This window comes from Lacerta agilis, chromosome 1 (assembly GCF_009819535.1).
Source record: "Lacerta agilis isolate rLacAgi1 chromosome 1, rLacAgi1.pri, whole genome shotgun sequence".
Lineage (NCBI taxonomy): Eukaryota > Metazoa > Chordata > Lepidosauria > Squamata > Lacertidae > Lacerta > Lacerta agilis.
In genome coordinates, this window is record NC_046312.1 from 71,937,049 (window position 1) to 71,952,037 (window position 14,989).

At 45.3% G+C, this 14,989-nt stretch overlaps 1 protein-coding gene and 1 long non-coding RNA gene across 2 annotated transcripts in view; both read right to left on the minus strand.

The window, feature by feature from the left end:
- Positions 1-1,943, minus strand: part of KCNQ1 (potassium voltage-gated channel subfamily Q member 1) — a 276,868-nt gene extending 274,925 nt beyond the window's left edge. Inside the window, 1 exon segment of the mRNA XM_033173022.1 lies at positions 1,508-1,943. Within this exon segment, the coding sequence (XP_033028913.1) occupies positions 1,508-1,926 (419 nt within the window). The 5' untranslated portion in view covers positions 1,927-1,943.
- A 2,589-nt stretch (positions 1,944-4,532) lies between these two features.
- Positions 4,533-5,758, minus strand: LOC117049572. The gene is made up of 2 exons (XR_004427005.1): positions 5,568-5,758; positions 4,533-4,663 (listed from the first exon to the last, which is right to left on the minus strand). It is a non-coding gene; the product is annotated as an uncharacterized LOC117049572 (long non-coding RNA).
- Positions 5,759-14,989: the final 9,231 nt, after the last annotated feature.

A 14,989-nucleotide genomic window follows, 5' to 3' on the forward strand; every position in this document is an offset into this window, starting at 1 on the left:
AGCCAGAATAAGGGATATCTACAATTGCCATCTTCTGGAGCTGTCTCTCCCCACCCCCCACCTCCCACCCCCGGCAACCTAGCATCTATTGACATTAATCCTGGTCCTGGAAATAACTTATCAGCACATGCACCTGTAAGGGAGTACCTTACGTGCTTAAAGGAAAGGATTTATCTGTAGCAAACGTTATGCATGAATCTAGGCAATTAAATGTTACAGGCAGACAGCGCCTACAATTAGGCTGCAATGCTCGGAATACTTTCCTGGCAGCAAACTTCATGGAACACAATGCAACTTACTTCCAAGAAAGTATGCCAAGGCTTGGTCTGTTAAATATCTGATGAGACACTATGAGAGTTTCCCTAAGAGCTGGTAAAGCGTAAGGTACCGGACGGTATATAGGACATAAAAACATAAGAAGAGTGCTCTTGGATGAGGCCATATTGTGGGGGCTGGGTTAATGTTTTTGTTTGTTACTATGTTATGGATTTTTATGTTTTTATATAGTAAGTCGCCCTGTGATCATCAGGTGGAGGGTGGTATAGAAATTAATCAAATAAATAATCCAGCCCTGCATCCTGTTCTCACAGTGGCCAACTGGAGGCCTGTGGGAAAACCTGCAAGCGGGATCTGAGCACAAGAGCACTCTTGCCCTCCTGTGGTGTCCAGCAAACGGTATTCAAAAGCATTGCTGCCTCTAACTGTGAGGGCAGAGCATCGCCATCACAGCTAGTCACCATCGACAGCCCTCTCCTCCATGCAGTTGTCCGATGCTCTTTTAAAGCCTTCCAAGTCTGTGGCAATCACTGCATCCTGTGGGAAGGAGTTCCACAGTTTAACTAATGCACTGTGTGAAAAAAAAAAGTTTATTTTATCTGTCCTGGATCTTCTTACATTCGGCTTCATCGGATCGTCCGCGACTTCTGGTGTTAGAAAAGAGGGAGAAAATCCATTCTCTACTCGTCACTTTCTCCACGCCGGGCATAATTTTATAAACTTCTCTCAAGCCACCTCTTATTCTCCTTTTTCTCTAAACTCAAAAGTCCCAAACGCTGCAACCATTTTTCCACTAGGGCTCCAGGAGGAAGGTGGTTTGGGGGACGGGACGGGGACACGAGGCGTGCGACTTCAACAGTTGCCTCACTCCCACAGGAGGATGCTCACCTAATAGGTCGGGCTGCCACCCTCAGCATCCTTACTAGGTCAACTTCGGTCGGAAAAGTCCGCCGGGTAAATACGCGTCGCGCGAGGGCTGCCAATCTCCGGTGGGCGGAGCTCCGGCGGGCACCGAACGAGCCGCGTGCCCTTCGCGAGCGTGCGCTGGGCTCCCCGAGGCCCCTTTCCCGCCTTTTCTTGACAGAAAGCGACGAGCAGCCTTCCTTCCCACCCACCTGCCCACCCGCCCCGCTACTGGACCCCGGGAGCCGCCGCCCCCGGGCTCCTCAGGGAAGAAGGGGGGGCCCTTATGAGGGGGGTCGCTTCTAACCAAAAAGCCGTTTGGACTCACACAGTGAAGTGATAGACGAAGCACTTCCAGCCGGTGGGTCTCTCCAGGAAGTTGTAGACCCTGCCTTGGATGTGGCTGCGGCTCAGCAGAGGTCTGCGGACGCTGTAGATGGAGACGCGCGGGTCGAAGCTGACCGGAGGGCGAGGGTAGTCGCCGCCTCCCCCGCCGCCGCCGCCGCCGCTGGTGGCCACCGTGGCTTCGGGCCCCTCGACGTACCGCGAACGCTGCTGAGGCGCGCAGCCGGTGCCGCCGGGCGTCCCCCCCGCGGGTGCGGAAAGCGAGAAAGGCGCGTAGTGCGCGTTGGCGGCGTTCTCGGCCAGCTCCAGAGCCGAGGGTTTCATGCTGCCTTTCCTGGACGTGACGGACAGGCGCCCCAAGCTCCACGGCTTCCTCTCTGCCTTGGGCGAGGAAGAAGACATCGTCGTCCCGCGGCTAAGGAAGGAAGGAAGGAGGCACGCGCGCGCGGAGGCGGGGGGGGGGGCGGGTGCGGGTGCTGGATGCGGCGCGAGGCAGCGAGCGCGACGCGTCTCTCGCTCTCTCTTCTTCCCCCGCTGCCTTCGCTCAAGTCCCCGAGAGCTCGCCTTGGCCCCGCCCACTCCGGGGGAGGGCTCCTCGGGGAAGGCCCCTGCTCTCTCTTCCTTGCCGCTGCCAGCAGCCACCCAAGGAGCCCCGGGGGCAGAGCGGCGGGAGCTGCCCGGGCAGGCGGCGGCGGCGGCTGCTCGTCCCTCCCCCCACGCGCCGCGCAAGACGGCCGATACTTTCCGCAGCTGTGCAACAAGTAGATGTTCAGCAGGTGCAGAACTTGGATGATTCATGATTAGTGGCATCTTCCTTGCCATTGTGCAATCAACTGGAAGAAAATCCCCTGCCATCCAGAGGAGCACGGGCGAAATCAAAGCAATGCGCTGTTTTGATTCCATTTGTCTCTTACATATAATATTTTCCTTTTTATCTTTTATATTCCTTTGAGGTAGGTTAGGCTAAGAGAGGGCACGATCAGGATGATTGTGTTTGTGGTGTGTGTTTTTTGCAGATGCCGAGGGGGCGACATAGCAAGGTGGGTGAGCAAATGATCTGTGAAACAGCAATTACCTAGTTTGGCTATCACCCCCTGCCTCAAACTCACTAGGGCTGCAATCATATAGTCATTTATTTACCTGGGAATAGGTCTTATTGAATTCAGTGGGACTTATTTCTGAATAGACATGTATGGGGCATGGGCGCAGGGACATATTAGCCATTGAGGCTACTGGCGCAAGGCGCCACAGCCTGAGGAGGGCGCCTGTGCCCTCCAGCCCCGCCGGCAGCGCCACTCTCACCCACCTCTTCTCAGGCTGCGGATGCGGGGAGGCCGTTGGCAAGCCTCCCGTTGGTGCTGCAGTCAGGGCTCCCTGGACAGCAGCGCCGTGCTGCCACTTTGGCCAAGCAGGCGGAGGCAGAGGTGGAGCACAGCTGGCAGCGTCCCCACCCGCCCCTCCGCGCCCTCCGGCTTTCCGCCGCGCCTGGCCCTGCCCGGCAGAGCGCGAGTTCCACACCTGTTTTACATGGTTGTGAGAATTACTGAGATAATATGTGTACTATAGATCATTGAACATGGCAAATAAAAATTCAAAAACGAAATACATAGTAAACACCCTTGATGTACAGCTTGATATCCCAAGAAGCCTTGCCCTCTTGGAACCTTATAATTTGAAACTTGAGCGCTTACTCATACTTGCATCTCTTGGTAGGTTGGCAGCTGCCCATCAGAGGATCCTCTCGCAAGAAATGATGTAGTGATGGGCAGAGATGAAGTACTGCCACTTATTTCACAACAGAGATTATGGTATCCTGTACTGTAGGAATCATAGAATCACTGAATCATATAGAATTGTAGAGTTGAAAGTGACCACAAGTGTCATCTAGTCCAACCCCCTGGATTGCAGTAATCCTTTGCCCAACTATGTGCTAATATGTTGCATGCCTTTTTTTTCTTCTGCTTCTAGACATAAACCCACCAAATAACCTAATAAGAGCTAGGTTACATTAGCATGCCACTTTTAGCTCAGAAGAAAAAATCAAAATCTCTTAATTACGGCCAACCAAAATGTCACAAAATATTGAGCAAACTCTTGAGACTTAGGCTGGATGTTAAAGGGAAGAGAGAGTATGGGAGAAATGACTTGTTTTTGCAGCCATAATGTGTGTATTGGTCAAAAGTTCATAGTCTTAGCAGGGGCATAGCTATGGGGATGTGACTGTGGAGGCTGCCATGAAGTCCCAGCACTTAGCAGTCCAAGTATGTGCCCAGGCCAGCTTACTATGTCAAGCAGCAGCAGGATGGAGCATTTGCACACCAGTGTCACTTGCAGGGTCACTTGGCATAGCAGGATGAGGCTCTTGCACACAATTCCTGTGCTGCTATTTATAACACATTTACTACTTCTAAAAATAGCCTCAATGTGATGTACAATAAAAAAGTATGCACTGAAATAAACAGCATTAAAGAGGGGCAAACTAACAAAAAGTAAAACAAAATGAAGTGCTGGTACAGCCACAGCCATAATCCTAACACACGACACACACACACCCATGATGCTGTAAGGGGTTAGGATGCAGAGGAGCCAAGCTGCTATGGAAGCTCCCCCCCCCCCCCCGTGTGCCTGCCAGTCAGTGTAAGGGCCGCTGAAACAGCATTGTGGGACTGAGCAGGGCCAGCAAAACATCCACTGAAGTCAATGCTGGTCCATTTCCTGGTGAAGGGTCCAATGTGGGCCCTTCTGCTGCATCAGCCTGGAACAAAAATAGGGGGGGGATTATTGCCACTTCACCTTCTGCCCTAGCCAGCAGGAGCTGGTGGTGAATTCACTGCTCTCCTGTACACTACCCCAGACTTGGTTCAATTTGCTCTGCCTATCGCTAGAATCACTGCAGGGGTCCCACCACCATGTCTGAATGTAATAAGACAGGAAGTGTCTCATAGAAGTTGTTCCAATTTAGGCAATACTGAGCTCGAGATAGGCAAATGTTCTGACAGTATACGGCGGCTTATACCAACATTCTTCTTAAGTCCTAATTCTACTGTTTGATTCATTCTCAGTGTAATTCCTCTGCAACATATCAAGGAAGAATTTGTAGCTTGCCTTTTTAAGGCAATGGATGCTCTCTTCTGAGAATCTGGAAAACAAAATAGGGGCACAGAGTTGCTTTAAAAAAAAGCAAAAAAGCAAAAATTGTGCTCTCATACCTAGGCTGAATTCTATAGTTGTTAACCCAGCCTACTGCTTACACATTGCACTGCAAAACAATCTGATGCCTAGTTAAGCCAAGAAGCACGGTTCGCAGCATTCAGACATTTACAACAAACCAATGAGTCTGCTTTGAGTGTAACTTAATTAAGTAGCCTAGCAAGCTCAGTGAGCCAAAATTATTATAATTTTTTCAATATAAACTTCAACTTGCATTATGCTGTTTACCTACTATAGAGCTTTTTGGTCTTTGTTTTATTTCCTATGTAGATGCTTGAAGTTCATGTAGCTGCTACAAGTAAGAGCTGCCAAACAACATAAATCTTGCAACATACACTTGCTTAAACAAACACCCCCAACACTGGCTGTATTGCTGGCTTGCCTGAAATAAAAGTTTGCTCTTGTGTTAGATTGGTTTATGATGACATGTTTTTCAAACATTATCACCCTAAATCTGGCTCCTTACCATCATGCACTTTTGTGGAACCCCTGATTAATTGGTTAAGCTGTCTTGCCAGGCTATGTGAGGGTTTGGCACAGTAACACATTTTAACACGTGAAGTAATAGCTGCTTCTAATAAGACAAATGATTTGCACCTTAGATGCAAGAGCTCAAGCACTCCAGTGCAGAAGCAATTAGCTAACAAAGACAACTCCAAGTGCAGAAGGCGCAAATATCCTTTGATCAGAAAGTCTGCTTTCCTTTTGAGCTTGATAGAGAATAGAACTAGTTAACAAGCTCCTTTCCCAGAGCTGTGCTGAGTTCAAGGGTTATACTGGTGCTTAGACAAAAATGTTGCGGCAAGATAAGGTACTATATATATATTATATACCTTGTTATTTTCGGCTCTATTCAAAGGCGGTTCAGAAGTTCTCCAGATGCTTTGCATGAGTATGGCTGCTCCCTTCCGATAAACACTGATTTACAATGTATAATAATAATAATAATAAATTTTTCTTGCAGTGATAACACTTTTACAAGCCACAGTTAAAGCTTACTAAGACAACACTTAAGGGCTTCAAATTACGCTGGATGGCTACCGTGCTAACAAATGTCACAAAACATGACGTCACCTCACAGTCAGAGCAGCATGACACTGACATCACAGCACAGGTAACTAGGGCAATATTTCTGAGTGCTGTGCCTCTCTCTCTGTGTGTGATCATAATCCAATATATCATCATAATAGTTCTGTGTGGTAAAAGAGGGAGTAGGCTGAAGAGCCTTAGATCACTTTAACAACTGTTTTAATTTACATGGCTCCTTCCCCCCATATCTCTCTCACACACCCCAAATTCTGGGAGCTGTGGTTCATTGAGGGGTCTGAGAATTCCAGTGGAGTGATGGAATTATTATTAAAGCAGTTTAAGTTTGTAGCATAAATATGCTGAGACTAATATGCTTTACAGCTAGGGCATCTTCATGATAATTTTATACACTTATCAGTTTCACTGAGGGCTTCTGCCCCTGCTCATTCTGCTTGGTACCCCTGCCTACCCTTTTGCCAAATGCCCTTCCTCCATACTAGATCTAGCCCCCCCCCCCGTCTTTATACGTCACCTACCCAGGTCATCATCTATCCTCCCTCTGCCCCCGTACAACTATCTTTGTAATTTGCCTGATAAAAGTTTTCCTAACCTCACACACAGTGGTGGCCCAACACAAGCTACCACCATGCATATTTTTGCATCACTGGGACCTATGCTGTTGGACACTATAAAAGCTATTTGCTGGATTTGGGTCAAAGTTAGAAAACGAACAGTGCTTTGCTCTTGAGTTATTTTATGGGTAATAATGACTGGAAAGATAACATGTCACAGTTTTCTACACTACAGCATATTACTTCTACCACAATTTAACATTTATAGTATGCACAAATAATGTCAACTATAGAGGAACAACTCACCAAAACAAATTACTTCATTCACTATAATGCCTGACAAGTGATCTCATGTTGACTCTGTACGAAGAAATATATGCTATGATAATAACAGAAATGATTTCCTCCCTACTGCCCCTAGATTTACATAAGGTTCAATGGGTAAGTTTATGTTTTGCTGCTCTAGGTGTGAAAACTCCCAGAATATATACATTTTTAAGTTTGCATGTGGCTAAAAATCTATAGTCCCAGATAATGAAACTAATATATGTTTCTCCTAACAAATGCAGGTAGCACAGTAAATAATCAAGAAAATACTAAAAATAATGCTTGGGTCAAATATCAAAACCCGAAGACCAGAATAATGTAATTGAGGTCAATGGGATTGTTCCAGAGTAAGTGACTTAAGAACTGTGACAGCCTATTGCAGCCTAGAGTGGCGATACTGTTAATTACATAATAAGCATTTGGAATCCAGGAAATAATTCTTTCAGTTATAAAGAGCAGAGGTGGAATATTATGTGGAGCATGCAGTATCTTCAAATGCAAACACTTGTTTATATAATACATATGTTGCAATTGCTGATTCCTTCTGCAGCATAAATATCTTTGCCCTTACAAATCATAAGCACTGTGTTGTTTCTATTATTATTATTATTATAATAATACATTGTATCACAGCTCCTGTGTCTGTATTTGTTACCTTTTGTCCTTTGTACACAATTCGAAGTGCACACCCTCTCTCTCTCTCTCTCTCTCTCTCTCTCTCTCTCTCTCTCTCTCACACACACACACACACACACACCATTCCAGAGCAATTTGTTCCACACAGAATGGATTCCACAAATTTCCTCCAAGCATGTGCAGTGCTGTACCATGGCTATGTATGCATTCTCCTTGGCCTCAAGCATGGCAAAGAGATCATAGTGACAAGGTGCTGTTGTTTTCATCACCACCCCTTTGCCATGCTAAAGACCTAGATAAAAGGTAAAGGTAAAAGACCCCTGGGCAGTGAAGACCAGTCAAAAGTGACTATGGAGCATGGCACTCATCTCGCTTCCAGGCCGAGGAAGCTGGCATTTGTCCACAGACAGCTCTCCAGGTCTTGTAGCCAGCATGACTAAACCGCTTCTCATGCAACGGAACATTGTGATGAGTGCTAGAATGTATGAAAACGCTGTTTAATTTTCTGCCACAGCTGTACCTATTTATCTACTTGCACTGGCATGCTTTCGAACTGCTAGATTGGCAGAAGCTGGGACAGAGCAATGGGAGCTCACCTCGTAGTGCGGATTCAAGCATGGCTCTCATTCTCTGGCTTCTACCTGCTTCTAGCCCAGTGCTTTCTCCTCTCTCTCTCTCTCTCTCTCTCTCTCTCACACACACACACACACACACACACTTTTGTCCTTCCCTCTTCCAGCCAGGTGAGGGAGAGGGGACCCACCCATTTGCCCTCTGGCACAAGGAGAAGGGGACGACAGAGGACAAGATGGTTGGACAGTGTTCTCGAAGTTACCAATATGAGTCTGACCAAACTGCGGGAGGCAGTGGAAGACAGGAATGCCTGGCGTGCTCTGGTCCATGGGGTCACAAAAAGTCGGACACGACTAAACAACAACAACAAATCATAAGATAAGAGTCATATCTTTCATCTTTGCCAAACAAGGTGATCTGTTGTGTATGATTGAGAGAAATATACTGTACTTTCTTGTGGATATTAGTATTCATATTTAATTTCCCTTTACCTTACATATGATCTGGGCTGGCCTTTCATATTTTGGCACACACTAGCAAAACATTAAAATATCCTCCATGGGACCTTGAAACTCCTGGCTCTCCTCATTAATTCTGACTGGCCATGAAACTGGTTTTTTCATCTCCCTACCATGTCAGCTAATTGTGCATAATTTGAAGGGAGTTAACTAGAAGCCAGCAATCAATTCAACAGCCATTTGAGTGGGTTCTTTTAGCTGTTCCTTCATATTGAAGAGATGTCTTTAGCTATTACCTATACAAAATAAATAAAACACAATTATTTATGTTAACCTCCCTGACACAAGTCATTGCCCATAGTCACCTTTCTCCTCAGTGTCTCTCAGTTTATTCTGGCTACCTGGTGCTAGCAATTTGCTGCTTCCTATGTCAGGTTTTATTTGTGTAATATCTTGCCCAATGAAGAGTTCTGATAACTTGAAAGCTTTCACATTTTTGTAGCATTTCATTTGCCCCAATAAAGGTATTACTGAACCATTGATTCTGGATTTTGTTTTCATAAACCTTGGCTTTGTGTGAAGTTTTGGTCTTGTCTTCCTCTCCTTCCCCTTAGATCCAGCACACTTCCACTATCTACATAGGGACAACCCACCTGAATAGGGCCTGTGTAGGTAAAAGCCAGTGTGCACAGGCCAAAATTGTGGGGTTGACCCCCAGTTTTTCTTGTGGTGACTCTACAATTCTGTATTACCTCTACCTCTACCATGAGAGATACAACCAGCTACGTCCATTGCTATACCTTTGGCAGACTCCAAAACATGTTTTTATTCATGACTACTTTTAATGAGGATATGCAAAAGGTAGAGCCCTCTGTTTTTAGGGGGGTGACCAGCCAAGAGAACTGGATTAGAAGCTGGGGCTTGTATCCAATGTAGTGCTACAGTAAGTAACCATCTGGCCAATTCAAGGATTTATGCTTGTACAATGGAACTTTCTCAACATTCCTCCTTTTAGCACTCACCGCATACACTCCTTAAATCGGCTCCGAGATGTGTGTGAGGAGCTTATAAACACAACTCCTTTCTGTGAGCTGCTCTGAGGCCTCCGGATATAGGGTGGTATATAAATTCAATAAATTGCAGTCCCACGGACTGCAAGAAGATCAAACCTATCCATTCTTAAGAAAATCAGCCCCGAGTGCTCACTGGAAGGACAGATCTGAAGCGGAGGCTCCAATACTTTGGCCACCTCATAAGAAGAGAAGACTCCCTGGAAAAGACCCTGATGTTGGGAAAGATGGAGGGCACAAGGAGAAGGGGATGACAGAGGACAAGATGGTTGGACAGTGTTCTTGTAGCTACTAACATGATTCTGACCAAACCGCGGGAGGCAGTGGAAGACAGGAGTGCCTGGCGTGTTCTGGTCCATGGGGTCACGAAGAGTTGGACATGACTAAATGACTAAACAACAACAACATAAATTCAATAAATGACAACACCAACAACTCCCACTGGAGGATTTGTAGTGTCCTGGATTTGTACAAAGTCAATGCAGGGGTGAGTAAAAGAGAAGACAGGTTGCACATCAGTTGTGGCTGTGGTATGGAAACAGGAAGGAAGAAACGCTGAGAGGGCGAAAGTGGCAGTTTAAAAGCAACTGCAGAGATTTCACTCCTAGCACCGCATTTCACTCCTAGCACCACGTGTTGTCTTCAACAGGAAGTTCCAGGTTCAACATAGTAGTTTGGAACAGATATTTTATTACAAGTACACACCCATACATGTACAACATCCATCAACTGAACTTAACCTTCTCTGACTGAACAAGGAAACTGACAGGCTTGCTCATAGGATTCTATTCATCTTGGAAAGACAGTACCATATATCATCCTAGGGTGGGTGTGCAAAGGGAGCTGCAAAGGGAGAGAGGAGAAGGCATGGAAAGGTCAGCATCCTGGGGAGAGAGTTGATAAAAGGAAAGAGGAGGAAGGAATAATAATAATAAATAATAATAATAATAATAATTTTATTATTTATACCCCAGCCACTCTGGGTGGCTTACAGCATATCTAAAAACATACTAAAAACACCAGGCATTAAAAACTTCTTGATACAGGGCTGCCTTCAGATGTCCTCTAAAAGGAAAAGGGATGGAGCAAGAAGGTGAAAATGGGTGCAAAGGGAGGTTGCAAAAAAGAAGGAAGGGGGTGGCATGGGAATGGGACAAAAATGAAAGCAGGGATATGAAATCAAGGGTAGAATAGGAGGGGATGGTGGCTTCGTAATTGGGCCGAAGTTGAAAAGGGTGCTTCAATAAGTGGGAGGAGGAAGATGCAGGAAATTTTGTCCTCTTTCCCTGACCTTCACTTGTTTCATAGGTGTTTGGAAAACATTCAAAACCCTGTCAGTAGTTTCTGTGTGTGCTGTAGTAAAAGTACTACCATTTTTACTGGGGACTTGGAAAGGTAGCCAAGTGTCAGGGGAATGATCGTTATAAAGTGAAATTATGGACAAGGTTTCCCAACAACTATTGGAATCATTCTGAGAATAAGAGCAAACAAAGGCAAAAATGTGCAGGGAGTGTGTAAGGCATTATTTGTGACCTCCAGAAGACAGTGTTCTGGCTTCTGAGGCATGGTTAGAACACTACGCTCCCAGACAGAAAAGCATCTGCCAGAGGAAGTTCTGGCTTCTAAAATCTGCAGCTTGCAGGCAGATATTTGCCTGGTTATTCTGAATGAATATGGGCTTTACCAGTGCTGTTTTCCGTGGGTACTCAAGAGTACGCAGTACCAGCACCTTTTATTTTTTCCAAATGTTATGAGTGTGGCACTTACTGTAACAACTTCATGGTGAGTACCGACACCTTTTTTCTTTTAAAAAGCACTGGGCTTTATGCAGTGGTAGCTTCCTGCTTGAGGAAAGCATTTCTGCTCTTGCAAGGGAAGATACCCAGTTTTCACTGACTGCTCGCTACTTATAGCAGTCCTACGTACCATATCCCATACTATTGGAGAAGGGACCTAGTCCTTAAGGGCAGCTTTTCGGGGAACAGAGGAGGACTGCAGTAGGTAGAGGGATTGGTGAAAACCAGGTGCTCTATCTTGCGCAAGTGGAAGTGCTTTCCACTAGCATTAGCCCCTCACCGTGTTTCATTCCTCCTACTCCTAGCACTCTATTCTCCCCAACATCCTTGCAGCATAGAATTGCACTTCGCTTATTCTTAGGGTCTATGTGAGAGGCACCCACTTTCACCACCCAGGGCCAGCCCTTCCATTAGCTAGTAGGGTTGATGGCCTGCTTCAGACAGAAGTTTCTTAAACACTGCTAAAATGCAACAATTTCAAATTTACCGTGTCTGAAATTTTACACAGACATTATCTAAAATCACTTCTCCGTAAACACAGTGGTACTCATTTCTCATAACACGTGCATAGGGTTGGGCTGCAACTTTAGGATTATAACAGGGAGATGTACACCAAATGGTAGGAACATTTAAGCAGGAACATAATAGGAGCACGGCTGAATCAGATCAGCAGGGTTAAACCACAGAGCCTAGGGCTTGCTGATCAGAAGGTCGGCGGTTCGAATCTCCACGATGGGGTGAGCTCCTGTTGTTCGGTCCCTGCTCCTGCCAACCTAGACGTTTGGAAGCACGCAGTGCAAGTACTGTAGATAAATAGGTACCGCTGCAGCGGGAAGGTAAACGGCATTTTCGTGCACTGCTCTGGTTCGCCAGAAGCGGCTTAGTCATGCTGGCCACATGACCCGGAAGCTGTACACCAGCTCCCTCGGCCAGTAAAGCGAGATGAGCACTGCAACCCCAGAGTCGTCCGCAACTGGACCTAACAGTCAGGGGTCCCTTTACCTTTATACTTAGTTTTAAAATTCTTATAACAGTTGCTACTGTTAATTAGCTACCCATCATGATCCTAAGATCTATTTTCTGGTTACTCACCACAAGTTCAGACCCTCATAAATGTGTATGTGAACTTGGCAGAAGGGTTTAAGCCCAAATTTGCACCAGTTTACACTTGGTACTGATTCTCATTTGCCTTGTTGTCCCCCATTTATCCAGTTTGGACAGATCCTTTCAGAGCTCTTCAGAATTTGCTTGTGTTTTCAGCATCCCAAATAATTTGGCTTCATCATCAAACCTGTCCATTTCGCTGCCAGTCCCATCTTCAGCACAGCTCACCTTGCCACTGTGAGCAAATAGGACAGAAGGCAAAGAAAGGTAATTGGTCTACTGATGTCATGATGGCTAGCCCTTTATCCTGTATTGAGACAGGAGATTTAAAATCAACTTCCTCTGTCCAATACTGAAATTGGCTTCCATGCTATATTTAAGTTTAGTAAGAATTAGTTACATGTTGTAAAATTGCTGACATGGAATGCTCCTTTGGAAATAACTGTATTCAACAGCAACACCAAATTGGAAATCTGCCCTATTATTCCATTCATGATTTTGCATGACTGGGGGAGAAAAGAAGGCAAAAGAGCTGCATCTTTGGACTCTGCGAGTCTGCGTGGAAGACAGAGAAGGGAAGAGGTGTTGATTAATGTGAAAAGCATGAAAGGACAGAACAGACCACAAAGAAGGATCTTGGTTGACGTAGGATTAAATCCGTGACAAATGTGTAGGATGACTAGACGGGTTCTTGTGAAGAGGCAGAGGAGGCCAAAGAGATGAATGCCGAACATATAAACTTGCTGCATCAGTTTATACCAATCCATCCAAATTCCTTGACCTCCAGAGGGAAGCAAACTCGTGGATAGTCAGCCCTTATGTCCCTGCATCTCCACTGCCTTTACAAATGAGGCAAAGTAAGTGACCATAGTGCACCAATAAACATGCAGACTGTTTCTGTTTTATACTTACTTTATTCTAATAGTATGATCCCATCTATTTTCAATTGGAAGCAGGTGCTGCTGAGTTAAATGGGACTTTAGATAACTACACACAGTTTTGCAGTCTAAGAGTCCAAATAATGGAAAAATCTCTGCTGAGAGATTCCTGCAGTCCAATCACTGCGGTGCAATCTACACTTTTATTTTATTGTTGTTAAGATGACACCATTCATGTCTTACACCTTTTACTGCCCTGTCAACCATTAGGCTGAGGATGACTCATAACACTGCCTATCGCCAACAATGAGATTATGTACGTAATGATGTAATTCTAGTTCCTTGTTTGTAGTCCACATTTCTTAAACCTCACCCTCTTGGATCTACACTATTAATTTTTTATCCTCTAGAAATTCTCACCATTGCTACAGATGCACTCCTGTTCCACTGGATGTGAGGAAGCAGGCTAGCAATGACAGATTTAATAGTTTTGGAGATCAAGGGTGAGCTCAATTCAGGGCATGGGCCAAGACGTTCCCAGAAAACTCCAGTTTGGCAGAAAGAAATAATAATAATAATATCTTATTTGTAACCCACCCATCTAGCTGAGTTTCCCCAGCCACTCTGGGCTACTCCCAATCGAGTGTTAAAAACAATACAGCATTAAATATTAAAAACCTCCCTAAACAGGGCTGCCTTCAGATGTCTTTTAAAAATAAGATAGCTGCTTATTTCCTTGACATCTGATGGGAGGGCGCCACTACCGAGAAGACCCTCTGGCTGGTTCCCTGTAACCTCACTTCTCGCAATGAGGGAACCGCCAGAAGGCCCTCGGCGCCTGATCTCCAAGTTATCCAAGACTAGTGCCCTGACAGCATGCCAAGGTAATAAGTTTCACCCATGGGAGGTGAAGGGCTCAGGTACAGGCAGTCCAAATGCCAGTTAGGGTGGAGTGAAGAAAGAAGAGCAAAGTTGCCCTTTATTATTTTATCATTATGCTGTTTTCTTATGAATTATGTTTTTTTCATTGTGAATTTAACCCACTTTGGGATTACTCTTAGTAACACAGAGTGGGTAAGAAATGATCTAAAGTGAAAACAAACCGAAACATGGTTAAGTTGCAATGGTGAGAAAAAATGCAAGGCAGCCATTCATCACTTTGACAAGTGAAGACACTGCCCCATGAACTTTAATTGAGGTAGATGTCAAAAGAAGGAGCCCAACCTTGGAACATCCAGGGACATGTATGGGAAAAATGGGAAACATATAATCAAGTTGCAACAGAACGCCATTGCAGGGCGGGCTCAGTAAAGACAAAATGCAGTCACCTGCATATGGAGGTGCGGGACCAAGCGAGCTGCCCCCTCCACACCTGACTTCTTGCATTGAGTGGGGAAATCTGAAGGAGACATGTCAAGGGATTCAGTGGAATGTGCTTACAGTTCTTCTCATGATCAGAAACCATGACTGTGTAGGATTCTCAGTTGCAGGGAGGATCGTAAGCATGTTTGGCCAAGAATACTTTGAGTGGAAAGCACTGGGTGGCAGAGGAAATGGAGACACTCAGTGGCCTCATGCCCTGACCATGGATATACATTCAAAATGCTTCAAGAAGATCATTATTGCCCCAAGTTTCCATCTTTCACCTGTGATGGCAATGTGTTGCGGTGAAATCTGTCCTCCGGTTTCTCAAAAAAAATTATTCCTTTACAAAAGAGACTTCCATTTTTTCTGCTTCATTCTAAGGGCCTTTAAGCATTTCTTTATAATTTTAGTGGGTGTGTGGGGTTGAACTCACCTTAGTATTATAAG